The sequence below is a fragment of the Amblyraja radiata genome, chromosome 7 (genome assembly GCF_010909765.2).
Source record: "Amblyraja radiata isolate CabotCenter1 chromosome 7, sAmbRad1.1.pri, whole genome shotgun sequence".
Taxonomy (NCBI): Eukaryota; Metazoa; Chordata; class Chondrichthyes; order Rajiformes; family Rajidae; genus Amblyraja; species Amblyraja radiata.
This window is the reverse complement of record NC_045962.1, coordinates 5,923,573-5,949,746: the sequence shown is the minus strand read 5'-3', so window position 1 is coordinate 5,949,746 and position 26,174 is coordinate 5,923,573. Positions and strand designations below refer to the sequence as shown.

Here is a 26,174-nt window from a genome sequence, read left to right as displayed (position 1 = left end):
CCTCCATGCTCTGGTACAGATTGACCACATTGGTCCCATCAGCCACCTTTGCTGGGATCATCCAGAAGAAGTTGGTGGACTTCTTCTGGGGCAACGGAAAGCACTGGGTCTCTGCAGCGGTCCTGAGTCTCCCGATCGAGGAGGGACAGGTCAGTCGCTGGTGTGCATTCGCACCAAGGTGGCGGCTCTCCGCCTCAGGACCTTGCAGAGATACCTGTACTCAGGGCATCCTCCCAGGTGGCACGTGCTGGCAACGCACTTTTTCCAACGGAGCCGCTGCCTTCAAGGAGGTACGCGGATCCCGATGGTGGGGGTCAGCCGTGGGGTCCTGATGGGGATGCCTGGCTTCTACAGGGACTTGTTGAGAGTCTGGAACCTGGTTGCCGTTGACCAGGCCCCACCTCCACCGGCGGAGGGTGACGGCCCGGGCTTGAGAGCAGCCGGTCCCTGTCCCGCCCCATCGGGTGACCGGGGGGCTCAAACGTGTGGAGTACTGGTGGTTGAGCAAGCCCCCGCTCAGCCGGAAGTACTCATCGGACCAAGGCGCCGTAATCCATCCCGGGAGCTGGTCCCACACAATTTGAGCCGCCTTTCCTCGACACCCTTCGTCTCCCTCCGAGACGCAGGGAGGCGTGTCCTGTACAGGCTCCTCCTCCACACCCTGCACTTCCTCGCCCTGGTCCACCGTCCGGACACCAAGTGGCGGTCGGTGTTCCCTTCTGGTCGCGAGGGGGGCCCCCGGTGGGGGTCCCTCTACGCAGGGATTCTCCCCCTCTACATTGGGGACCTGGGGTGGAGGGTATTGCACCGAGGTGTTCCCTGCAACCTGTTTCTCTCGCGGTTCACAGACTCGCCAGCCGCCTGCCACTTTTGCGGGCTGGAAGAGTCTGTGTACCACGTGTACATGGAGTGCGTGAGGCTGCAGCCACTGTTTGAATATCTAAAGGGGCTGCTCCTTGCCTTCTGGCTGCATTTTTCACCCACCATCCTCATCTTTGGACACCCTGTGCGTAGGGGAGAGGGTAGGGCTGAAGATGTCCTGGTTGGGTTGCTCCTGGGCCTGGCCAAGCTGGCCATCCGCGAGTCACGGCGCCAGACGGTGGAGGGCTCTACCCGAGCCAGCTGCCTGCCCCTTTTCCGGGGTTACGACCATGCCCGGGTGGGATTAGAAAGGGAATACGTCCTGTCTGCGGGCACCCTGAGGGAGTTCCGGGACCGCTGGGCTCCGCAGGGTGTTGAATGTATCCTCAATAAGGATTGTATCATATTTGTATAGTAGTTTATTACATGTTTGTATTGTATTATGGTGGTGGGTTCTGGCTTGTTTTATTGTAGTGTAATATTATTTTTTAATAATTGAATAAATTTATTTTTTAAATAAATAAATAAATAGATTAAAAAAAAGCTGGTTACCAAGCTCACGGATGTTGGTCTCTGCGCATCCCTCTGCAATTGGATCCTCGACTTCCTCGTTCACAGACCAGTCTGTCCATATTGGTGGAAATTTGTCATCCTCTATACCAATCAGCATGGGAGAACCTCAAGGCTGAGTGCTCAGCCCCCTGCTGTACACTCTATACTCATGACTGTGTAGCCGGACATAGTGCAAACTCCATCATCAAGTTCGCCGACAACACCACTGTTGTGGGACGTATCACTGATGGTGATGAGTCAGAGTATAGAAGTGAGATCGACCGATTGACCAAATGGTGCCAGTACAACAACCTGGCTCTCACCACCAGCAAAACCAAGGAACTTTGGAAGGGGTAGGATAGGGACCCACAATCCCGTTTATGGTGGAAAGGATAAAAAATTCCTAGGCGTGCATATTTCCGAAGATCTTTCCTGGTCCCAGCACACTGATGCAATTATAAAGAAAGCACATCAGCGCCACTACTTCCTGAGAAGTTTATGGAGAGTCGGTATGTCAAGGAGGACTCACTCGAACTTCTACAGGTGCACAGTAGAGAGCATACTGACTGGCTGCATCGTGGCCTGGTATCGCAATTTGAATGTCCAGGACCAGAAAAGACTGCAGAAAATTGTGACCATTGCCCAGTCCATCACCGGCTCTGATCTCCCCATCATCGAAGGGATCTATCGCAGTCGCTGCCTCAAAAAGGCTGCCACCATCATCAAAGACCCACACCATCCTGGTCACACACTCATCTCCCCGTTGCCATCGGGAAGAAGGTACAGGAGTCTAACATCCAGGTTCAGGAACAGCTACTTCCCCACAGCCATCAGGCTATTAAACACAACAACAAATAAGCTCTGAACAATAACAGTCTATTATTATTATTATTATTATTATTATTGCATTATATCTGTTTATTTATTGTGTATATATGGTCTGTGGTCGATAGACACACTGAACTTTTATCTTCCGTTTTGTATTATGTTTACATACTCTGTTGTGCTGCAGCAAGTAAGAATTTTATTGTTCTATCTGGGACACATGACAATAAAACTCTCTTGACATGGCACAGGTATGCAATGACCATTCCATATTAGAAGTCACGACACAATTGCATCTTCCACTTGTCAACATATGTTTGGGATGTCAGGACACAAATGGACAGAGGTAACAGTGAGAGAACTGCACTCCGGAATGCTTTCATCGCACAGGAACTCAGAAACATTGCCATTAACGTTATCACCTGTGAGATAAGGAAGAAATGAGGTGGCCAATTTGCAGAACATGTGGCAAGTACACCATCTTTGGAGAGGGAAAACCAGTAGAATATGCTGCCACGATTCAGAAGATGACAGTAAAATTCACGGGAACATTAGTGGGACTGGAGGACTTGAGGTAAAAGTTGAGACTGGTAGACTGTGGCTTTTTTTCCCTGGAATGTAGAACACTGAAGGGTGACCTTAATGAAAATACATTAAGACAGGTACATAGTTGGAAACGGTTAGAGGGGTACAGGCCAAACAGACAGTCCAGCTCAGGTAGGCAACCAGAGTGCCTTAGCAACAACGGCTAAAAGGCCACTTTCCGTGCTGTATAACTCGATAATTCCATGCTGTCTTCTATAGGGTGAGCTCCATCATCAAGAATAAGCTAGACTTGTATCTCAGGAGCTTCCATCTGTGGGATAAATGAACATCTTATGATCCTCCAGCTCGCCTCAACTGAAAATATCCTGGTCCACATCCAAGAGGGAAACAAAATCACCCTCTGCGAGAACCAATTATTGGACTGCATGGAGTATACAGAAAAATCTAACTCCAACATGGTGCTCCTAATCCTAACATAACTTGCGTTCTGCTGTGACAGAGAGACAAACATACAACTTCATGGCAGCACCACCGATCCAGGCAAAGGCAAATGTTACAATGTATTATCAACACTATACTCTGTTGAGACTACATCTAGAATAATGTGCGCAGGTATCATATCCCTACCCAAGAAATTATAATCTTGCAAAAAAAGGAGTGCAGCAAAGATTCAACACATTTAGTCATAGGATGCCAGGTGTGTCATACAAGGAGAGATAAAGCAGAATGTGACTATGCTTTCTTCAATTCGGAAGAATGAGGGATGATCTCATGGGAAAACCTGAAAGGGTTTGTCAAGTTGGAGGTGAATTTGGCTTTCCCACTGGCTGGGGTGTCTGGAACAAAGGAACATGGGCCTCAAAATAGGGATTTGGTTATTCAGGACAGAGGTAAGAAGATTGGAGAGATGGCTCTCTTGCATAGCATTAGCAATCGTTAAAAGAGTGAACTCTGCCATTGGACTCCCGTGTCAATTCCACTGCTGCTGTTAAATGGAGATGTAGTAAATGTTTGTGCAGTCAGTGAATCCAACCAGGGAAACAGTGAAGTGCTGCACAATTTTGGGAGAATAGGTGTTAAGGTTGTAGTACTCTGCCCTGGAGCTTTGGTGGAGGAAATGGAAACATGAGTAACATCAGAATCAGCAGGAAACCGGGGCCCTACGACTTGGCAAGAAAGAGGCACAAATACGTAAAATCGTGGATGTGTCTCCTCTTTTGACATTTTTACTATTTATTTATTACATGTCATTTGAACCTCACAGAGGATCAAACAAAACTCAGTTTCCACAGCCATACAGAGATAATTCCTATAAGACACACACACACAATTCAATTTAGACAAACATCCATCACAGTGAATCTCCTCCTCACTGTGATGGAAGGCAAAGTCTTTTCTCTCCCCTGCACCATTTCTCCCGATGTTGAAGCCCCAGGCGGGCGATGGTAAGTTCTGTGGCCATTTTAGGCCGCGCTGGGCGATGTACGGCCCCGCTCCAGGCCCAAAAGTTACAATGTTGGAGCCCCCTGCAGGCGTTCGAATGTCCCGCGGCCATTAAAGCTGCGCGGGGCGATGCACGGCACCGCTCCGGGTCGTTCCAACCCCGCGACACGGGCTGGAGAAGTCGCGTTGCGGGACCTCCGGAAAGCGGTCTCTCACCCGGTCCCGCGAGCTCCCAATGTCCCAGTCCACCGGACCTGCGGCTGCAGCTGGAGCTTCCGAGCTCCGGGGTCGGGCCGCAGCAGTGAGCCACCACCGCTCCCCACGCTCCGAGGCCGGCCAGCCCCACAACGGTGAGTAGTCCGCAGCTCCGCAGGCTCCGCGACTGGAGCCCCCAGGTCGTTCCAGCTGGAGGCCGCTCCATGGTGCTAGGCCCCAACGACAAAGGAGACTCGACAGGGAAAAGGTCGGGTCTACCGTGCATGGAAGAGATTTTAAAAGTTTCCCCCTTCCCCCTCCCGCCCCCCACATAAACAGTTAAAAACAGTATTAAAAAACACGAACAACTACATTTAACTAGACAAAAAATTAAAAAAAGACAGACATGCTGAAGGGGCCGCTGCAACAGTGAGTTGCGCCGCTCACTGAACCTACAGAAACGTCTAACCAAACCTCTGTGCAAACATTTACACGAGACACAAAGAACTCAAAATCAGGTATTCTTTTCACTCAAGGGCTCTTCACAGACTGATGCTCTAGAACGTCTTGTACACATTGCTGCAGACCAGAGAACAGTTAGTCACATAACACAACTCTTAAATAATCAGCAGCTTTAAAACAGCAAATATTTCTCACAACCACTGTGATTTAAGATTTGCACTGAAGAAGTGAATGTCTGATATAAAGTCTGATATAAAGTCTAAAGGGCCTGTCCCACTTAGGCTGTTTTTTAGGTGACTACAGGCAACTAGGCTGTCGCCACATGGTTACCGGGGTGTCGCCTGTATGGTCGCGAGTTGTCTCATCAGTTGCCCAAAGATTCGTAGCGTCTTTCTAGTTGTCGCTGGATTTTCAACATGTTCAAAAAATGTCGGCAACAGTGGGTTGGCGCCAATGAGCGTAGCTTGAATTCTCCTGATGTAGGTGCTGTCGTAGGTTGTCGCCGGTGCTGACTTCAGTGAATTCCATTGGCGACTACCTATGTCAACCGGCGACAGGTACTGGCGACACAGTTGTTGCCGACAGGGTCGTAGGTTGACTTCGGTTGTCGCCTGCATGGTCGTACGTTGTCATAGGTGGACGTCCTAATGGGTCGCCGGTTGTCGGTAGCTTGACGTTGACTAGGTGGTAGGTTGTTGTAGCTTGTCATAGACATTGTCGCAGGAGCATCCAGTCGCTGGTTTTTCAGCAACCTGCTATGACTATGACAGTCGCCTAAAACATTGCCTAAGTGGGACAGGCCCTTAAGGATATAAAGAATGTCTGATATAAAGTCTAAGGAACTGAAATTATAAAATACAATAATAAATTCATTTCTATTTCTTAATTTGTCCAATGACAAATTCTCACCACCCACAAGTCAACAACGTTTATCAATCAGGATTCAAACCCAATATATGCATGCAGGTAGTCATCACAACCCCGGTTATTCAATCATCACAACACAGCACAAAGGTGATGTCACTGCAAGACTGGGCTCTACCATTGGGCTCTGCATTGGTTAGATGAAAGATCATTGACCTGCAATGTTTTTTGTTGCTCCTCTTTTATAGATGCTAAGTATTTTCAGTTAGCATTTTTAATACTGGCCCTGTCCACTGACAGTCATAGAACTGAAAATTCTCTTTTAAAACACGTCTAATTATTTTTTGAAAGTTAATGCTGAATAACAGTTCAAGAACTGCAATTAGTTTTTAATCATGTAAAAGCTCCTTCCCATTTCACTCGTTAGTCACTTACCTTACATCCATATTATTTGATGACTAATGTTCTCACTAGAGGACATTTGTACTTGTAATTTGATTAAACTCTGCCTTCCTTCAACCTTTAATATGTTTTAAGCAAATAACATATTTAGTCCCTCCCACATACTTCCAGGGTCAATTTTTAATGATCACATTATTAATTTATTACTATTCAAAAGTGGAGAGTTTATAAAAACAGATTAGATGTTGAAATAAACTTACTTGGAGCATGGAAGGAAGGATCCACTGATAACCGCTCAGTGAAAAAAGATGGTTGAAGTGCACTGCAGTATTGATTGCTGTAGCAGCATATTGTCGAAGCAATGCACTGTCCTCTGGATGAAGTATTAAAGCTCCATTAAACACATTTAGGAAAAGCATGATCTCATCTCCCCATGGAAATTCACTCGGCATTCCCAAAAACATCTCTTCCAATAGTTTGATCCACATGCTTTTATGAAGAGTATCAAGTCCAAATAGCTCTTTACCTGACAAAAGGATGACAGATTTCAAGAGTATTTAATTGTCAAATGCACCAGGATTGGAACAATTACATTCTGACAAGCTGCAGCTTTACAGGCACATTGAATGCAAAACATAACAAATACATTTACAATAAATGATCAGACATTCTACGTAAACCAAACTATGATGGTTTAAGCTGAAATATGTTGTGTATCCATTGCAGTGCAAGGTTCGTAGTAAGTCAGAGCTGAGTTAGGATTGTGGTTATGGTCACGCAGGAGAGTTAAAGCTTCTGGAAGCAGCTATTCTTGAACCTGGAGATGACGGTTCTCAGGCTCCTGTACCTCTTACTGATGGTAGCAGTGAGAATAGAGTGTGACCAGGGTGGTGTGGGTCTATGATGATATTAGCTGCCTTCTTGAGGAGATCAATACCCATGATGAACCTGGCAATGTCCACCACTTTCTGTAGCCTCCTTTGTTCTTGAGCATTCAAATTAGCAAAGCACCCTGTGATGCAACCAGTCATCATGTTCTCCAATGGCAACGTGCCAAATCTCCTCAAAGTTCTGAGGAAGAAGATGTGTTGGTAAGCTTTCTTTTCACTTGCATCAATGTGCTGGGCCCAGCACAGATTATCAGGCATATGTATCCCTATGAACTTGATGCTGTTGACATGCAGATAACAATCACGAAGATGTCTGTTTATTTCAAACATCCGCATTATTTGAATATATGGAAGAAATTAGTTTATCCATATGAATTTGCACAAAAATTGAAAACTATTCCATTTAATTTAATCAAAAATAATTCCAAGAATCTAATTGTTAATAAAACCGTTATGAGTTTACATCAGTTCTGAAATTCATAACATTAGCCCCAATGATGGCCATTTTGGTTTTCTGAAACCTATAAAGAGATTGGACAATGGGCAAGTTGCTTGAAAAAGTTATTGTAAAAATAGAAGATACATATTTGATTAAAGTTTTGCTTGCAGCAAGTAAGAAAGCCATTACCAGGCAGTGGCTCAATGAAAAAAGTCCAAAACAGGAACAGTGGTTAGAAATTGTGCGAGACATCTTTAATATGGAGAAACTGACATATTCCTTGAGAGTCAAGAAGAATTCATTTGAGAAGATCTGGGAAAAATGGACCGTTTATTTGAGCCATGACACCAATTAGATAAATGCCGAGCTAGATATGGGAAGATTGTGTTATATAGAACTAGATGGTATGTTTGTATGAATATTGAATTATCTCCAGATAACTAATCAATGTAATTTAAAAAAAAAAAATTATTTGGTAAGTGAACCACACGGTCTTATTCCAATTTTTTATTTATTTACTTCTTTTTTTTCCCCCTATCTACTTATTTTTTTATTTTGATTGCTGTTTTTCTTATTTTGTTTTATTTATGGTGATGGTGTTGCACTGTTTGGTATGTAACTCTTAAAAATCAATAAAAATTTAAGTGAAAAAAAAAGTTGCTTGAAAATGGAGTTTAAATCATTTACATTTCATGAAGAACAATTTTACCTTGATGATCAGCAAACAAGGAAAATTCTGCGTCGACCGCATTGCGAGGGAATGATGGCAATCTGAGAAGATCCTCTTGAAGCAAGGAAACGTGGGATTGTTTGTGTACTGCAGGCATGTGTTGAGTAAGGGACATCAGAAACATCACTCGTCCAAGCTCCTCCAGTTTCCGTGTAAACACCTATTTAAAATTATGTCAATGTTATTTTCATAAAGAAAAATACAGTTTTAAAAACTGTATGCTAATAGTAGCTAGCTACTGCCTTATAGCACCAGAGACCCAGGTTCCATCCTGACTATGGGTTTGTACATTTTCCCCCTGGCCTGCGTGGGTTTTCTCCGAGATCTTCGGTTTCCTCCCACACTCCAAAGACGTACAGGCTAGTAGGTTAATTGGCTTGGTATCAATGCAAAATTGTCCCTAGTGTGTTTAGGATTGTGTTGATGTGCGGGGATCACTTGTCGGTGCGGACTCAGTGGGCCAAAGGGCCTGTTTCCGTGTTGCATCTCTAAACTAAAGTAATATAGTATTTTTCTTTTAAAATGTCATGAGGCTTGATGACTACAGCAAATAAGGGAATCATTATGTCTGTGCTTTCTTCATATTCTCCAAGGATGGCTGCCTCACCAACAGTCTTTTTGTCCTTTCTTCTGTTTTTGTTATTTTAAGTATGTATTAAAAAGTATGTTTTAGTGTTCCTTGGTTTGTTTTATGTGGGGGGTGGGGTTGGTGGAAACTTTTTTTTCCAATCTCTTACCTCGACAGTGATGTGATTTTTTTCTGTATCGTATCTCTGTCCTCACTGCGGTCTAACATTGTGGAGTTGACGGTCTTTCCTGACGACCGACGGGCGCTCAAGCCTTGGGAGTCTGCGGGACTTTAACATCGCGGAGCTTGCGATCCCTTTGCCGGGGATCGAAGCTCCAACGGCGGGGCCTGTGGATTTTAACATTGTGAAGCACGCGGTCTCTGGTAAAAAGAGGCCAATTCGGGAGTTTCGATCACCCCGACGGATGCTTCGATCGTCGGCTGTGGGGGCTTTGATGGCCCCGACTGCAGATGGTTTGACTGCCCAAACAAAGAGGAAGAAGTTTGAACTTTATTGCCTTCTATTATAGTGAGGAATGTGCAATCCACTGTGATGGATGTTTATGTTAACTTCTATTTAATGTGGTTGAGTGTCTTGCTGCTTTTCACTTAGTATGGCTGTATGGTAACTCTAGTTTCACTGTACCTTCATTGGTACATGTGACAATAAACTGACCTTGAAACCTTGATTTCACTTCAATATTCAGATTCAGCAACTGAACTTTTGGATCCAGTAAACAGGTCATAAAGCACCAAAAGCCACCCCTTAAGAACATTTTATGCTAATATTCCTCCAAAAGTTGTCTCACAAGAACACAACTGTTGCTGTTTTGAGTACATCGATAACTGTGGAGCAAAGTGACAATTCAAAAACGTGCTTTAAAATTAGCTGGTGGCTGTCCAAACCCCCCACTATACTCTAACACTTTAAATTTCCAAATGACATATGCAGTGTTATGAGAACTGAAAGAAGGCCTGTTGGTAGGTTTATAAATACATCCTTTTCAATCAAGGAAAACCTCCCTGAACTTCCTAATGAAAGTCATCAACATGACATTTTAAACTCTTTCTCTCCATTAGTGCTGCCTGTCCTTCTGATTACTTCTCAAATTTTCTGTTTGTCATTCAGATTTTCAGCAAAGCATTCAACATGGTCGGCTGCTCTGGAAGGTTAGATCGCATGGGATCTAAGGAAAGATAGCTGAATGGATACAAAATTGGTTTCATGGAAGGAAGTAAAGGGTGATTGATGGTGGAAGGTTGCTTCTCGGACTGGAGGCCTGTGACTCGTGGTGAGCCTCAAACTTCGGTGCTGGGCTCCTTACTGTTTACCAATGATTTGGATGAGAACAAGATTAACAAGTTTGCAGACGATACAAAAGTGGGTGGTTTTACAGATAGTGAAGATGGCTGTGAAAAATTGCAGCCGGATCTTGATCGATTGGCCAGGTGGGCTGAGGAATGGTAGATGGAATTTAATACGGGGAAATGTGAGGTGTTGCATTTTGGGAAGTGTAACATCGGCAGGACCTACACAGTGAACGGTAGGGCTCTGAGGAGTATTGTAGAGCAGATGAGTCTAGGAGTGCAGGTGCATGGTTGTTTGAAGGAGTCCCGGGTAGATAGGGTGGTCAAAAAGGTGTTTGGCACATTGGCCAAATTCAGTTGTACAGGGAGTTGGTGACGCCGCATTTAGCGTATTGTGTTCAGTTCTGGGCACCATGCTATAGAAAATATGTTGTCAAGCTGGAAAGGGTACAAAGAAGATTTACAAGAATGTTGCCAGGGTCTGAGCTATATGGAGAGCTTGTGTAAGCTGGGACTCTATTCCTTGGAGTGTAGGAGGATGAGGGATGATCTTATTGAGGTGTATTAAAATCATGAGAGGAATAGACATGGTAGATGCACAGAGTCTCTTGCCCAGAGTAGGTTTAACGTGAAGGGGGAAAGATTTAATAGGAATCTGAGGGGCAACTTTTTTACACAAAGGGAGGTGGGTGTATGGAACAAGCTGTCAGAGGAGGTAGTTGAGGCTGGGACTATCCCAACATTTAAGAAAAAGTTAGACGGGTACATGGACAGGACAGGTTTGGAGGGATATGGACCAAACGCGGGCAGGTGGGACTAATGTAGCTGGGACATGTTGGCCGGTGTGGGCATTGAGCTGAAGGGCCTGTTTGCACACTGTGTCACTATGACTATCTGCAAGATTTTATTTGACATTTTAATAACACTTAATAGTTGCTGGTGGTTTTTCAGTACTGATTTGGGAACCTTTAAATATGATAATGAGCTTGGCACATTGCTAGATCCTGGGAGATCATAACATTTCAAATTACAACCTGCATGAAAAATAATCTACAATTTTATGTAAACACTCCCTCTACTAATCCTGGGTTTATACCTCTTATCGGGATACTTACTGCTTAATTGAACATAACCAAATCAGATATTTTCCACACGAACAGATTTCACTCAACTTTTTGTTCAATTAATGTAATCTATCTTTTACTTGAAATTTTTCATGTACCTTCAACATAAGTAAATCTTCTCATTCATGGTATCTTTAGTAGATCAATAATCTGGACTGAGTATTGTGGCAAGAAAAAAAAATTCACCCAGGGCTAACAATGGTAATCTTTACTAAATGTGTAGGCAAAGTATGTTTCCTGATGGAAACTATAAAGGCACACATTGGAAAAAAGTTGCCTGGCAAATTGGCATTTTAATCTTATTTATTTTCTGATTCATAAACAGCCTTCACTCAGAGTCAACATCTATAGAACTAAAAGTATCATCTTGACCACTTCCTGTCTGCACTGTATATTGATTTTAGAAAAAAACACTACCATATATCGCCATGATTTTTGGCCATCTTATTCACAGTCCTCCTCCGCTGAGGCAGCACCGAGGGGTTTTCCGATCGATGAAAAATAAAAAAGTTATGAGTGTTTAAAAAATCTTGAGATCGGCTGATTGGTCCTCTCGCCTGTCAATCACCACAATGAAGGTAACGCCCCTTCCAAGGGGGGCAGGACTATAAACCCCGGATGCCTGGATGCGAGTCAGTCACTCTGGAAGATCACGAGGGAGATTCCATAACTGTGATTCTAAGCTGTGAATCAACTGAAATGTGAGTCTGCAATATACTTGCAATAAATGATTTGTTAACCCTTAATGACAATGCAATGAAATGTTTGGCAATTTGCTGGCCTGCACTCTGCTTGAAAAGCTATGAAATTGGATTTGGTGGCCTGCACTCGGCTTGAAATGCTATGAAATTGAATTTGGTGGCCTGTACACTACTTGAAATGCTATGAAATGGAATTTGGTGGCCTGCACTCGGCTTGAAATGCTATGAAATTGAATTTGGTGCCCTGCACTCTGCTTGAAATGGGATTTCAAGGAATAACCGTGACTGAGCTGCCAGCTCACCAGCCCAGAGTGACTGAGCAGCGAGCCCACCAGCCTTGAGTGAATGAGCTGCCAGCTCACCAGGCCCGAGTAACTGAGCTGCCAGCCCAAGAATCAATTTCGGCCCACAATGTCCATACTAGCCCTCTGGAAACCCAGTCCCTTCGGCCCACAAATTTAAGCTTTAGGACACCTTCAACTAATCTGAGAAATGAAGTGATGTATTTGCATGAATACAACATTACCTTGTAATCTGTTCGGCACATTCTCCATAATTAAATATTTTGTGCAAATATATTCAAAAAGGACAACATCAATGAGCATAGGACTAGAGGATAAAGGTGAGTATAAATATCTTTGCAATGATTCTAAATAACATTTCTCCTCATTCTCTTACTTACCTGTTTTTGGATTAGTTCTTGTCCTTTGGCTGGAAGCATGTTGACAAGGTTCAACTGTGGGGATACTGATCGCCGAAATGGGTAAATATCTCGTACATATGTCTGTAAAAACAAAACCAACCATGACATTCTGAACAGGTCATTCTAGCAGACATATACCCTGCATGGTGAAGGATTTGATTCCAGAAATACCAGATGTAATCTCTTTGCATGAGCTTCCCTCAGCTGGATCATTATTGAACAACTTCACTCCATTTGCTTTTACTTAGCTCAAGTTGGCACTTGCAATCCAATATTGAGAAACTATTATTACTTGAATTGGAGCAATTCACCTAATTTGGTGCTGAATTATTCAAATTTGAGTTAGAAACATGGAAAAATAGGTGCGGGAGTAGGTCATTCGGCCCTTCGAGTCAGCACTGCCGTTCAATATGATCTAAAATCAGTGCTCCATTCCTGCTTTTTCTCGTATCTCTTGATTCCTTTAGCCCTAAGAGCTAAATCTAACTTTCTCTTGAAAAGATCCAGTGAATTGGCCTCCACTGCCTTCTGTGGCAGAGAATTCCACAGATTCACAACCATCTGGGTGAAGAAATTTTTCCTCATCTCAGTCCTAAATGGCCTACCTCTTATTCTTAAACAATGACCCTTGGTTCTGGACGCCCCCAACATCGGGAACATTTTTCCTGCATCTAGCCTGTCCAATCCTTTACGAATTTTACATGTTTCTATAAGATCCCCTATCACCCTTCTAAATTCCAGTGAATACAAGCCCAGTCGACCCATTCTTTCATCATATGTCAGTCCCGCCATCCCGAGAATTAACCTGGTGAACCTACACTACACTCCCGCAATAGCAAGAATGTCCATTCACAATGAAGGCCAACATGTCATTCGCTTTCTTCACTGCCTGCTGGACCTGTATGCTTACTTTCAGTGACTGATGTACAAGCACACCCAGTTCACGTTGCACCTCCCCTTTTCATATTCTGACATCATTCAAATAATCATCTGCCTTCCTGTTCTTGCCACCAAAGTGGATAACCTCACATTTATCCACATTATACTGCATCTGCCATGCATCTACCAATTCACACATCCTATCCAAGTCACCCTGCAGCCTTATAGCATCCTCATTGGAGCACACACTGCCATCCAGCTTTGTAACATCTGCAAATTAAAAATTTTTAAATGTCTCATTTAATTCCCTCATCTAAATTGTTAATATATATTGTAAATAACTGGGGTCCCAGCTCCGAATCTTGCGGCACCCCACTAGTCACTACCTGCCATAATGAAAAGGACCCGTTAATTCCTACTCTTTGCTTCCTGTCTGCCAACCAGTTCTCTATCCATGTCAATACCCTACCCCCAATACCATGTGCTCCAATTTTGCACACTAATCTCATGAGGGACCTCATCAAAGTCTTTTTCAAAGTCTAGATACACCACATCCATTGGCTCTCCCTTATCCATTCTACTTGTTACATCCTCAAAAAAAATCCAGAAGATTGATCAAGCATGATATCCTCTTCATAAATCCATGCTGACTTTGACTGATCTCATCACCGCTCTCCTATATTGCCCATATTCTGGTCAAAAATCCAGTCAACCAACAACAGTGAAAATACATTAATCGGCCATGAACTGCATTTTCTCATATAGGGCCTTATTCCATCTAAATAGCTATATTCCACATTTTAATAGTAACTTTACTCGGAAGGAATCCAGTTGAAGGCAATTGTATCTCAGCCAAATGACAAGATACTATATAATTACAATTGTGCTTTTTGCATGGATCAATACTCAAGAATCTACACATACATGCATCGCATAATGATTACAGAATAATGTTCTGCAGCACTGCTTGGAAGGGGAAAGTAAGAGAGTAAAGCAAATGCAGGGAATTTTTAATTACAAATCTAATGCATAAACCACTGCGGCAACAACAGGTAAGGTGGGGCAGGATACAAGTTGTAGGTAAGGTGGGGCAGCACCATCATAACTACAAGTTGTAGGTGTGATAACCCAGCAATCAGGCCAAGATGATTCAGCATGGATTGTAACTGGGAAGCAAAGGGGAGTCCGGGAAGAGGTTGGGTAGGAATGGGAGGGAAGACATTGATGAATGGTGATGCAATTAATAGGACAAGCTAGTGTGAGCTGGCAATGATCGCTAATATGATAGGGACGGGATAAGGAATATTCTTTCTTCTTCTATTTCCTCCTTTTTCTAATTCATTTATCAAATGTCGGCTTAGTCATATAGTCATACAGTGTGGAAACAGGTCCTTCAGCCCAACTTGCCCACATGGGCCAACATGTCCCAGCTACACGAGTCCCACCTGCCCATATCTCTCCAAACCTGTCCTATCCATGTACCTGTTTAATGGAATTTTCTGGCATTCTGTCACTATACCTCACAGTGACAATGTCCAGGATAGCCAGTGATCAAAGGTATAACCGGATCAGTCAGCTAAGTAAGAGCAGGACAGAACTGGGTATACTACAATGTGTGCTTTCTCATACGTTGCAAGCATAATTCAGCTGGTAAAATATTTGACCAATTGTCATTTTAAGTTTTGTTCTTATTTTGCGATTTTCTCATAATATAATCAGCATGATATTCAATATTAGCCAATTGAAATAGATAGGCTTACTTTAGCATAATGAAACAGGTTCCAGCGTTTATCCATCAAAAAGTAATGGTTCGACTGAGCTTCAGGAATATTAAAAAATTCCAAACATTCCTGGAAAGAAATAATGTGAATTATTTTGATGTTGATAACATATTGTCATGTTAATATGAATTGTGCATGGAGAAACACGTAATAGCCTACAGATTATTGTCCACACTTGAACACGTGAAAACGGGATGAGGCCCGTTAAAAATCATGTCAGCAATTAGGATTTTTCTTTTAAAAGCATAAAGGTAATAATGTAATGAAGTGAAGAAACAGTTCAGCTGTAATCAACATGATATAATGGACTTTTAATAGTAAATGCATGATCAAAAAGAGTACACGATGATTTTGAGTGGCAGAAACTAGAATTTGAGAAAAGAAGGGTGACCTTACTTTAAAATTATGAAAGATTTTGAGAGCATGGATGCAGGGATATGCTTCCACGTGGGGAAAAGCTTAACTAGTGGGCATCATTATAATATGGTCTGCAAGAAATGCAATAGGTATTCTGAAGAAACTTTACTATTCCATACAAGACGAAAGGCTCCCACAGGGATTGGTTGAAGCAAATAGCACAGATAGAGTTAAAGGAAGGCAAAACAAGTAGTACTACTGAGATGGGAAGAAAAGGTGACAGATTTAGATGAGGCTTGGGTAAATGCTAGTGTTGGCTAGTTGGGCTGAATGCAATGTAGTGATACTGATTGCGTACCTGAACTATTCCTTTCTTCATCTGCTAATATTTTCAGCGAAAGCAAGGTTCAATTTTAAATTACCAAAACAAAACATTTATTAAATCATTTTATATTCCATCATAGTCAAAGTGCCAATTAGGCAAACCTGAATCATTATGTTAGCATCATTGGTCACTGAATGCTGTGGGTCCTAATGATAATTTCCTCTCCATTAAAATATATTAATCGGGTTAAAATATATTTTAACATAGACACAGCAGGAATCATAATCTTTGCGTGTTTACATATCATATAAAACATTAAAACAAAATTGAACATAAACTGCTTTAACTAAATATTTGACGGAATAGAAATGAATACTTGATAAATGTGGACAGTATATATTGACAGAAATAATTAAGAGGTATAAAATGAAATAGGATCAATGAACAAAGGACTAAATAAATAAATAAAGCAGGCATTCCACATACGTGAAATTAAGTATGTTCTTATTGTTTGTTGCATTGAAATGTCGTATATAAATAACAGGCATACTCTTAAATGTGGCTAACATGCAAGTATTCACTATATGGTATTTACTTATAACTGTTTAATAAAATTATAGAATCTTAACTCCATTGATCACTATCAGAATCTAAACTCATGAAATAATAACTCTTTACCTTTAGAACAGCTTCAAACTGTGTATCTTCATGGACAGGTAGTTGTGTTGGAATATCACATTCATTCTGTCCGTGGACAACTAAAGTCTTTGTGCCTGGTGTAAGAAAAAGTCCTACATCTAAAGTTTGCTATATAGATGAAGCCATTCAGCAACTGGGACAAAAAATATAAATGTTGATGCCACAAAATGAGGATTTATTTTCCTACTAGCAGCAAAGCTAGCCGTTGGATTGTCGCAGCCAGTTAGTTTGAATGTCAGCGGAGGAGCGGGAGAATTTAAAAGCAAGCTGCTGGATTGTTGCATCATCAAAATTGGTTAATTGAATCACTAATAAAATGAAGTCAAGGTGGAGTGGAGCGGCCTATTGAGAACGGCCGTGTTGGGAGAGAGGCTGTATGGAGGATAAGGGTGAGGTTCAAGAGACTTCGGCAAAGGGGCTATTGCAAGGAAACTAAACAGGTGGACAGGAGGAAAAGGTACAGTCTGCTGTTTCATGTGTGTAGGTGAAATGGTACAATGTTCCATCTGCAGAATGTGGGAAGTCAGGGAAACTACTGGTGTCCCTGAATACTACACCTGCAGGAATTCAGTCCAGGTACAGCTCTTTACAGGTCGCATTACAGAACTGAAACTGCAGCTGGACGACTTCAGGATCACCCGGGAGAATGAGAGCTTCTTGGATAAGACTCACAGCGAGGTGGTCACGCCTAAGGTCAAGGAAGAGAGAAGATCGATGACCACTAGGAGCTGTAGGTAGAGGTGTATGTGGGAGATTGTGTCTGCTGAATCTGATTGAGTTTTTTAAAGATGTAACCAAAAAGCTTGATGAGGGCAGAGTTGTAGATGTTGCAGTAGCCTTTTAGCTTAACTCATGATGTTATAACTATAACCAGTTACCTTTAAATTTTATCTGCCTGTAATTATGTGGGTGGGATTTATACGTAGTCTCAGGCCTGTTTGCGGCTGGGATTCTCGCGCAGATGCCATAGTAGTTTTTAGTTTAGTTTGAAGAAGCATGGGGGAGAGGTCACAGCTTTCGGCCATGCACGAGTTTGACTACGAGTAAGAACAAAATGTACTTAAACAAGAAGAAGTTTGGATGAATATCTTACTGTTTTTGTTACTACAATAAAGAAACTAATAATTATGAGACTGTGTTTAGAAGATTTATCTTTGGACGGCATTGAATGTCTCGTGGAGAGCTCGTGAGTGCGTTTCGATTAATCTCCTGAACCTGTCTTCAATCATAGTGACTAGAGGAAAGATTCCTTGAACAATATGAAAATCTATCATTATAGACATTGTGTGTATGGATATCAGCAAGGCATTTCTTAAGGTTCTGCATGGTAGACTGCTCTGGAAAGTTAGAAAGCATGGGATCCAGGGAAAGCTAGCTGACTGGATAGCAAATTGACTTCATGGAAGGAACAGAGGGTGATGATGGAAGATTATTTTTCAGAAAAAGGCCTGTGACTAGTGGTGTACCTCACGGATTGGTACTGGGCCCATTGCTGTTTGTGTCTTATATTAATGATTTGGATGAGAATGTGCAAGGCAGAATTAGTAAATTTGCAGATGACATTAAAGCGGTTGGTATTGAAAATGGTTAGCAAAGATTACAGCATATTGTTGATCAGTTGGTCAAGTGGGCTGAGGAATGGTCAATGGAGTTTAATACAGATAAATGTGACATGTTGCATTCCGTGGTGTCAAACCAGGGCGAGAACCTTTACAGTGAATGGCATGGCTCTGCAGAGTATTGTACAGCAGAGGGACATAGAAGTGCAGATGCTTAGTTGCTTGAAAGTCGCGTCACAGGTAGATAAGGTGTTCAAGAAGGCTTTTGACACATTGGCCTTCATCAGTCAGGGTATTGAGCATAGAATTTGGGATGTTATGTTACAGTTGTACAAGACCTTCGTGAGGCCACATTTGGAGTATTGTGTTCAGTTTTGGTCAGCCCTCCTGTGGGAAAGCTGGAAAGAATGCAGAGAAGATTTACGGGGACGTTGCCAAGACTTGAGGGCCTGAGCTACAGGGAGAGGTTGTCCAGGCTAAGACTTTATTCCTTGGAGCACAGGAGGATGAGGATGATCATGCAGAGGTGTATAAGGTCATGAAGGTTGTGTAGAGGTGTATAAGGTCATGAAGGAATAGATAAAAGTAGATGATTTTTTTTAACTGAGTGTAGGGGAATCAAGAACCAGAGAACATAAGTTTAAGGTGAAAGGTGAAAGGTTTAATAGAAATCTATATGAGGCAACTTTTTCACATAGTGGGTATATGGAATGAGCTAACAGAGGACGTGGTTGAGGCAGATACTATTAAAACATTCAAAAGATATTTAGACAGGTACATTGACAAGAAAGGTTTAGAGGGTCAAACCTTTGGGCGAAGCGTGGGTAAGTGGGACTACTGTAGATGGGGCAGCTTGGTCGGCACGTGCAGGTTGGGCCGAAGGGCCTGTTTCCGTGCCGTATCACTCTATAAGTAGCGAGGCCTGAAATGCACTGCCAGGTAGTTACGAGTGGGGCCATATTAAATTGCAGTGTTCAGAATGAAGTTGCTTAGGCACCTGATTTCCAAAACAATGGAAGTAGTTCGGAAAGTGGAACCAGTAGGATAGTTCATACATGGAGCTGCTACTGAGTTGAGTAGCCAAATGGTCTCCTATACAATGCTGTAACCATTTCATGAATTTTGTGAATCACTAATTATGTACGTCTGTGCCCACAATTTTCCATCTTTTTGTGGTAATTTAATGTGTTGCCTCTTCTGAAATTATACTGGAAATTATACATTGTGGCCATAAATTTCAGCTGCTGAGCTCCTCCAGCTTAAAAATGTACTTCATCAACCAAACCCTTAATAAACTATCTTACTGTTTATTATGTGGCTGGGTGTCACACATGGTTTGATATTGCTCCTTTGAAATCCCCTGGGATGTTTTACTGCTTTAAATAAACTTCATAATTCTAAGTTTTTGAAGCATGATTGTCAGTCATGTGCCAAACAAGATTACGCATCTATTACTGAGTTTTTCATCCTATCAATCTCAATAGAATGAACGTGGTTCTACAGAAATGAATCATAACCAAACAGAAACATTGATTTAGTGAAAGATGTATTTTAGTGAAAGGTGCCTTGAAGTAATATAAATTTTGCTTATCATAGCCACATTAAAATTACTTGACTATAATTTAACAGTCCATAACTAGCTAAAAAAAAAATTAAGGATTAAAATAAAAGAACAAATTATAATTTAGCAATCAATTGTTTCGAATTTGGCTCGCTGATTGGTTTGTAATGTGAGCTGGGCTCCAGAGTGGAAACAGGGAGTGTGGCTAGATCTGGGGGGGGGTCTGGGCTGTGTGTAAGGCGAGAGCTGGGTTTGGGATCTGAAACACCAGGGTTCAGGAACATGAACAGCAATAGAGTGTTTTTTATAGTTACTGCTCTCTTCAAACTCACTGGGTTCACTGGAAAATTCATGAGGATTAATAACAGAACTTACAGTTAAGGATTCCTTCAGGAGCAGTGACCACAACATGGTAAAATTTCAGGTACAATTTGAGGGTGAACAGCCAGGGTCCAAAATCACCTTTAACCTTTGGTGTGAAGATGGAGCTGTCCAGTGTGAACTGCTACAATATACTGCTATGATACTATATTAAGCACTCTGGTATTTTTCTCTTTTTACTACCTGTAGTAATTGCTAATGGCTTGATCTTACTCATGTATTGAATGGTTTAACTGGATCGCACACAAAGCTTTACACTGTACATGTGACAATATAAATAAACCAATACAAATAAATAAACTAAGAGATGGGTCTGGAGATGAACAGTGGCAGATACTTCTCATCTAGTTCATAATGCTCAGCAAAAATATATCCCTCCTTTGAAAGAGGAATACTACCAGTGGAAGACAGTACAGATCAAAGATAATGTTGGTTGAAAATTAGGGCAAACATGTAGCAAAGGCAATTGGCAGCTCAGAGGATTGGGTATTTTACAGAAATATGAACCAAAAGGATAAAAGAGCTCAAAAATGATTTTGAGAGAAAACTTGCATGTAATACCAAAACCTTCTGATAGGCTGCTCCAGATTATGAAACTACATGGGATCCAGAATGAGCAAACCAATTGGATACAAATTTGGCTTGGTGGCAGGAGTCAGTGAGTGGTAGTGGAAGATAATTGTTCAGATTGGAGTTCTGTGGCAGAGGGATTGGTGCTGGGTCTATCGTTGCTTGCCATCTACATTAATGATTTGGTTGAGAATGTAATATACATGGTTAATAAGTTTGCAGCTGACAGCAAAATTGGTGTTACACAGGACAGTGAAGGTGGTTATCTAAGAATAAAAAAGGGTAAAGGGTTGGCAGATGGGAATTAACTTGGAGGTGCAAATAACTTAATTTTGGTAAGTTAAACCAGAGCATTTACAGAGTAAATGGCAAGGCCAGAGCAGAGACATTCAGGGATACAAGTACATAGTTCCCCGAAAGTGGTGACACAGTAAACAGGGTGGTTAGGATGATATTTCCATACTTGACGTCATTGGGTGGGGCACAAAAGTTGAGACATCATGTTACAGCTCTACAGGACATTGGAGAGACTGCACAGAATTCTGGTCATCTAGCTGTAGGAAGGATTCATTGTTAAAAAAGGTGCAGGAAAAGATTCACATGGACGTTAATAGGACTGGAGGACTTGAGTTACAAGGTGAGATGGAATAGGCTGAGGATTCCTTCTCTGGAAATAGGAGGCTGAACATCAAATTGTGAATATATTGGTATATTATTGTCACGTGTACCGAGATACAGGGAAAAGCTTTATTTGTTTGCTATCCAGTCAAATCATACTATACATGAGTACAATCAAGCAACACACAAGTACAACAAATAGAAGAATATCAGAATGCATAAAATTGTATTACAGTAGTATAGAATTATTGTTGCAGAGAAATTGCAAAAAAAGTGGACACCCATGCCAGGCCATTACTCACATATTGAGCGCCGCGCTTGACAGATCTATTTCCATTGGCAGCACAACCATTAATAGAGCCTCATCTGAAAGGATTACTGGACTTGATAGTGAGTTTCGAATGCTTAATTTATATATATTACAATGATGGCAGTATTGCAGGCAAAGAAACTTGATACAATATCAGCAATTGAAAGTTTGTGGTTATTATGTAGTATTCTATTTATCATTTCAGCAAATGCACAAAAGTGATAAGCAGTTGAAAATAATTTACTTGCTTTTGTTGGGAAGTTTGTATCTACCTGGCATTGAGGCTGTGACCAACAGTTTGACTTCACACTGTTCTTTTTTCATTGTTTGTTTCAGGTCTTTGAAGAAAAGCCCTTCTACATAAACTACAACCTCCCACAGAAAGGTGACTGTGGCCGAAATTGCATCCATGCCCCATTCACAAGGGGTGCGCACAAAATACATAATCAGGCCAACCTGCAAGGCAACAGATAATTATGAAAATTGAGAGAGTATTTTGGTATGGCTTCATAATACAGAATTACATTACCAAAACTAATGCAACATTATCCTACATATTTCTGGGGCTACATTCACTCTCATGCAGGCATCACTGGATATTCAGAGAATTGATTAAAACAAAAATACTATCATTTCAAAGCTGTCCAGCTTTTTTTGAAAATGCTGTTTTTATTTAAGTAGCTCTGTCATGAAAATGATTGAGGAATGGTCAGCTGTTGATTTATCAGATTATAGATAACTGTTTTACTTCAAATGAATTGAAAGGATCAGACATTAGAGTGGATGGCTTAAATTTAATGTGTGTATTACTGCATGGGAATGGTCAATAATGCTTGCGTAATAGACAGCACTAATACTTACCAAATAGTTGAAGAGTATATGAGACGTCTGAGCAGGCATATCCCCAATATTCAACAGAAGTTTTCGCAGCATGTAAATTAGTTCATCCTTCAAAGAAGAGTGCAATTCAGCCAAAATCCGATGACTTTTATAACTTTGTAATTTAAAACTAACTGTCCTCAAAAATAAAATTATTTCATGGACGTTACGATTTATTAACAATATCACATGGATGCCATTTTCCCCTTACATTTGACCTCCCAAACCCCTCATACCTGCTCGCATTAAACTCCATCTGCCATTTTTACACCCATTACTGTAGCTGATCTATATCTTTTCCTTAAATTCCCCTTTAAAACTCCTCTCAGCATAAACCTTTTATTTTGTATACCCCTAACATTGATTCCATAGATTCTGATGATCAACCTATCTCTTCTCTTATAATTTCTATTACCAACATCAGGCAAATTCTCATCCTCCTTTGCCACAGCAAAACAAATGCAGCCTATCCATAGTGTGTCATCGAGTCATACAGCATGGAAACAGGCTCTTAGGCCTAACTTTCCCACGCCGAACAACTTGCTCCATCTGCACTAGTCCCACCTGCCTGCGTTTGGCCCATATCCCTCCAAACGTTTCCTACCCATGTACCTGTCCAAAACATTCTTAAATGTTGTGCTAGCACTTGCCTCAACTACCTCCTCTGGAAGTTCCATATACCTACCATATACCTATTTGTGCAAAAATAGTTGCCTCTCGGGTTCCTATTAAATCTTTCCCCCCTCACCTTAAATCTATTTCTTCTGGTTCTTGTTTCCCCTGGTCTGGGTAAAAGACTGTGCATTTTCCCATATCTAATCCACTCATGATTTTCTACAGCTCCAGTCCTAATTATCCAGCTTCTTCTCATAACTAAATGTCTCCACTCCAGGCAGCACCTTGGTGAATGTCCTCTGCATTTTCTCTGTTTATTTTCCCAACCACATCTACCTATAGCGTGGCCATTATTTTATGGCCATCATTAATAAGATTAGTTTTTTTCCAAAAATCTGCTTTTTGGAAATTTTATTTGGAAATTTGGAAATTTAAATTCCTCAGATACCATGCTGGAATTATGAGAAACATTATAAAATAAATACAATATGCACTAAATCCTCCATTTTATTGAAATGTCAATACCTGACGGTTACTAATGGTGAGCTTCTCCAGAAAGTGGCGCAACACAAGTGCAGGGTCTTCAATCAAGCAGTTCCACAATACTTGCTGTGCCACTGCACTCACTAAAAAAAAGAAAGCATCACACAGAGTAATATTAGAAATGAAAGTTATTATTTTATCATTAATTAATCTTTAGAAAATATATTGGTTCAGGCTCATTAAAAAGGCTGTTGACCCTGCTTATATCTGCCAGTAGGAAGTCATCTGATTAATTTGCAAGATATCTGGATTTCTAACATTTTCTGATCTATTTGCTCTATGAAGCAGAAAATGCAAGCTTCATGTTTTAGACAGACACCGGTGAAGAAGCATCTCGACCCTAAATGTCACCTGTTCCTTTGCACCATAGATGCTGCCTCACCCGCTGAGTTTCTCCAGCATTTTATGTTTTAGACAGAAGTAACTTCGAGCTCAAACTAGACCAATCTTCTGGTTTCTCTTGTCTCCTGACCAGTACGTGTGCCTTCAGAATTCAGCACACCCCAGCAGTGAGGACTGCACAGGGAGGCAAAAGAATGTCCATGGGACTGTTTGGAGTTGGCAGCAACACTTCCTCCTCAATAACCATCAGCACGGGAACACCTCAACTCTATTCACTCCATACTCACAACTGTGTATATAGTTCCTCATTTATTTTCTAAAGGTATTCTGAGGCTGGGCCTTCTGGTCATAGACTCTCCCATTAGTGGAAACATCCTCTCCACATTCAGTCTATCTAAGTCTTTCACTATTCAGTATGTTTTCGTGAGGTCCCCCCCCTCATCTTTCCAAACCGCAGGGAGTACAGGTCCAGAGCCATCAAACGCTCGTAAAACGTTAACCCAAACATCCCCAGCATCATTCTCGTACAACATCCTCTGGACCCTTTCCAATGCCTGCATATCCTTCCTCAGATATGGGGCCCAAAACTGCTGACAATCCTCCAAATGCAGCCTGACCAGTGCCTTATAATGCCTCAGCATAACATTCCTGGTTTTATACTCTAGTCCTCTTGAAATAAATGCTAACATTGCATTTGCCTTTCTTACTACCGATTCAACTTGCAAATTACCTTTTGGGAAACCTGCACCAGCACTTCCAAGTTTATTTGCATCTCCGATTTCCGAATCCTTTCCCCATTTAGAAAATAGTCGATGCCTTTATTCCTATTACCTAAGTGCAAGACCGCACACTTTGCTATGCTATTCCACTTCTTTGCCCATTCACCCAACCTGTCCAAGTTCTTCTGCAGACTCCCTGCTCCCTCTACACTAACTGCCCCTTCACCTACCTCCGTATAATTTGCAAACTTGGCCACAAAGCGATCAATTCCATCATCCAAATCATTGATATACAATGTGAAGAGTAGTAGCCCCAACATCGACCCCTGCAAAACACCACACGCAACCAACCAGAAAAAGCCCCCTTTATTCCCACTCTTTTCCTTCTGCCATTCACCAAAACTTTATCCATGCTCGTATCTTCTTTTCAATACCGTTGGCTCTCATCTTGTTTAGCAGCCTCATGTACTGCACTTTATCAAAGGCCATCTGAAAATCCAGTTAAACAAGTCACCCATTCCTTCTAGACCAGAGATGCTGCCTGTCCCCCTGAGTTACTCCAGCATTTTGTGTCGATCTTCAGTGTAAATCAGCATCAGCAGTTCCTTCCTACTAATCCACTGACTCCACCTTATCTATTTTGCCATTTACTTCCTCAAAGAATTCCAACAGATTTATCAGATCTCCCCTTTGAAAAGCCATGCTGACGTTGGCCTATTTCACCATATGCTTCTAAGTACTCTGAAACCTCATCATAAAAATGGACGAAAATTGTAGCAACCACTGAAGTCAGGCTAATCAAACATGTAATTTCCCCCTTTTTGCCATGCTCCTTTCTTGAACAGAGAAGTGACATTTGCAGTTTACCATTAGGGCCACTCTAATAATTCTTGATAGATCACGACTAATACCTCCACAACCTCCAAAGCTACCTCTTTCAGAACCCTGGAGTGTAGTCCATCAGGTCCAGGTGACTTATCCAACTTCAGCCCTTTCAGCTTCCCAAGCACCTTGTCCTTAGTAATAGCAACTCCACTAACTTCTGCCCCCTGACTCTCTTGAATTTGAGGTATGTTGCTGGTGTCTTCCACTGTGAAGATTAATGTAAAAAACGTATTCAGTTCATCAGCCATTTCTTTATTCTCATTACTACTTCTCCAGTGTAATTTTCAAGTGGTCCAATGTTCACCCTTGCCTCTTGTTTACTCTTTATATACCTGACGATACCTTTGCTATCCATTTTTATATTATTGGCTTGCTTGCCTTCATATTTTATTGTTCTCCCCTTATTGTCCTTTAGTTACCTTCGGTTGGTTTTCAAAAGCTTCCCAATCCTCTAGCTTCCCACTAACCTTGGCAATATTATATGCCTTCTATTTTACCTTCATGCCTACATTTACCTACATCTTTTGTCAGCCACGGT

At 41.7% G+C, this 26,174-nt stretch overlaps 1 protein-coding gene across 6 annotated transcripts in view; it reads right to left on the bottom strand.

The window, feature by feature from the left end:
• The window catches only part of unc80 (unc-80 homolog, NALCN channel complex subunit), a 345,386-nt gene that overhangs the window by 89,779 nt on the left and 229,433 nt on the right, over nt 1-26,174 (bottom strand). For all 6 annotated transcript variants that reach the window (XM_033023608.1, XM_033023610.1, XM_033023609.1 and 3 more), the window contains 8 exons: nt 23,673-23,773; nt 22,515-22,601; nt 21,926-22,109; nt 16,634-16,728; nt 15,253-15,342; nt 12,593-12,694; nt 8,189-8,369; nt 6,411-6,676 (listed from right to left, as the gene is read on the bottom strand). In XM_033023608.1, coding sequence (XP_032879499.1) covers nt 6,411-6,676; nt 8,189-8,369; nt 12,593-12,694; nt 15,253-15,342; nt 16,634-16,728; nt 21,926-22,109; nt 22,515-22,601; nt 23,673-23,773 — 1,106 coding nt within the window. The remainder of the gene's footprint in view (nt 1-6,410; nt 6,677-8,188; nt 8,370-12,592; nt 12,695-15,252; nt 15,343-16,633; nt 16,729-21,925; nt 22,110-22,514; nt 22,602-23,672; nt 23,774-26,174) is intronic.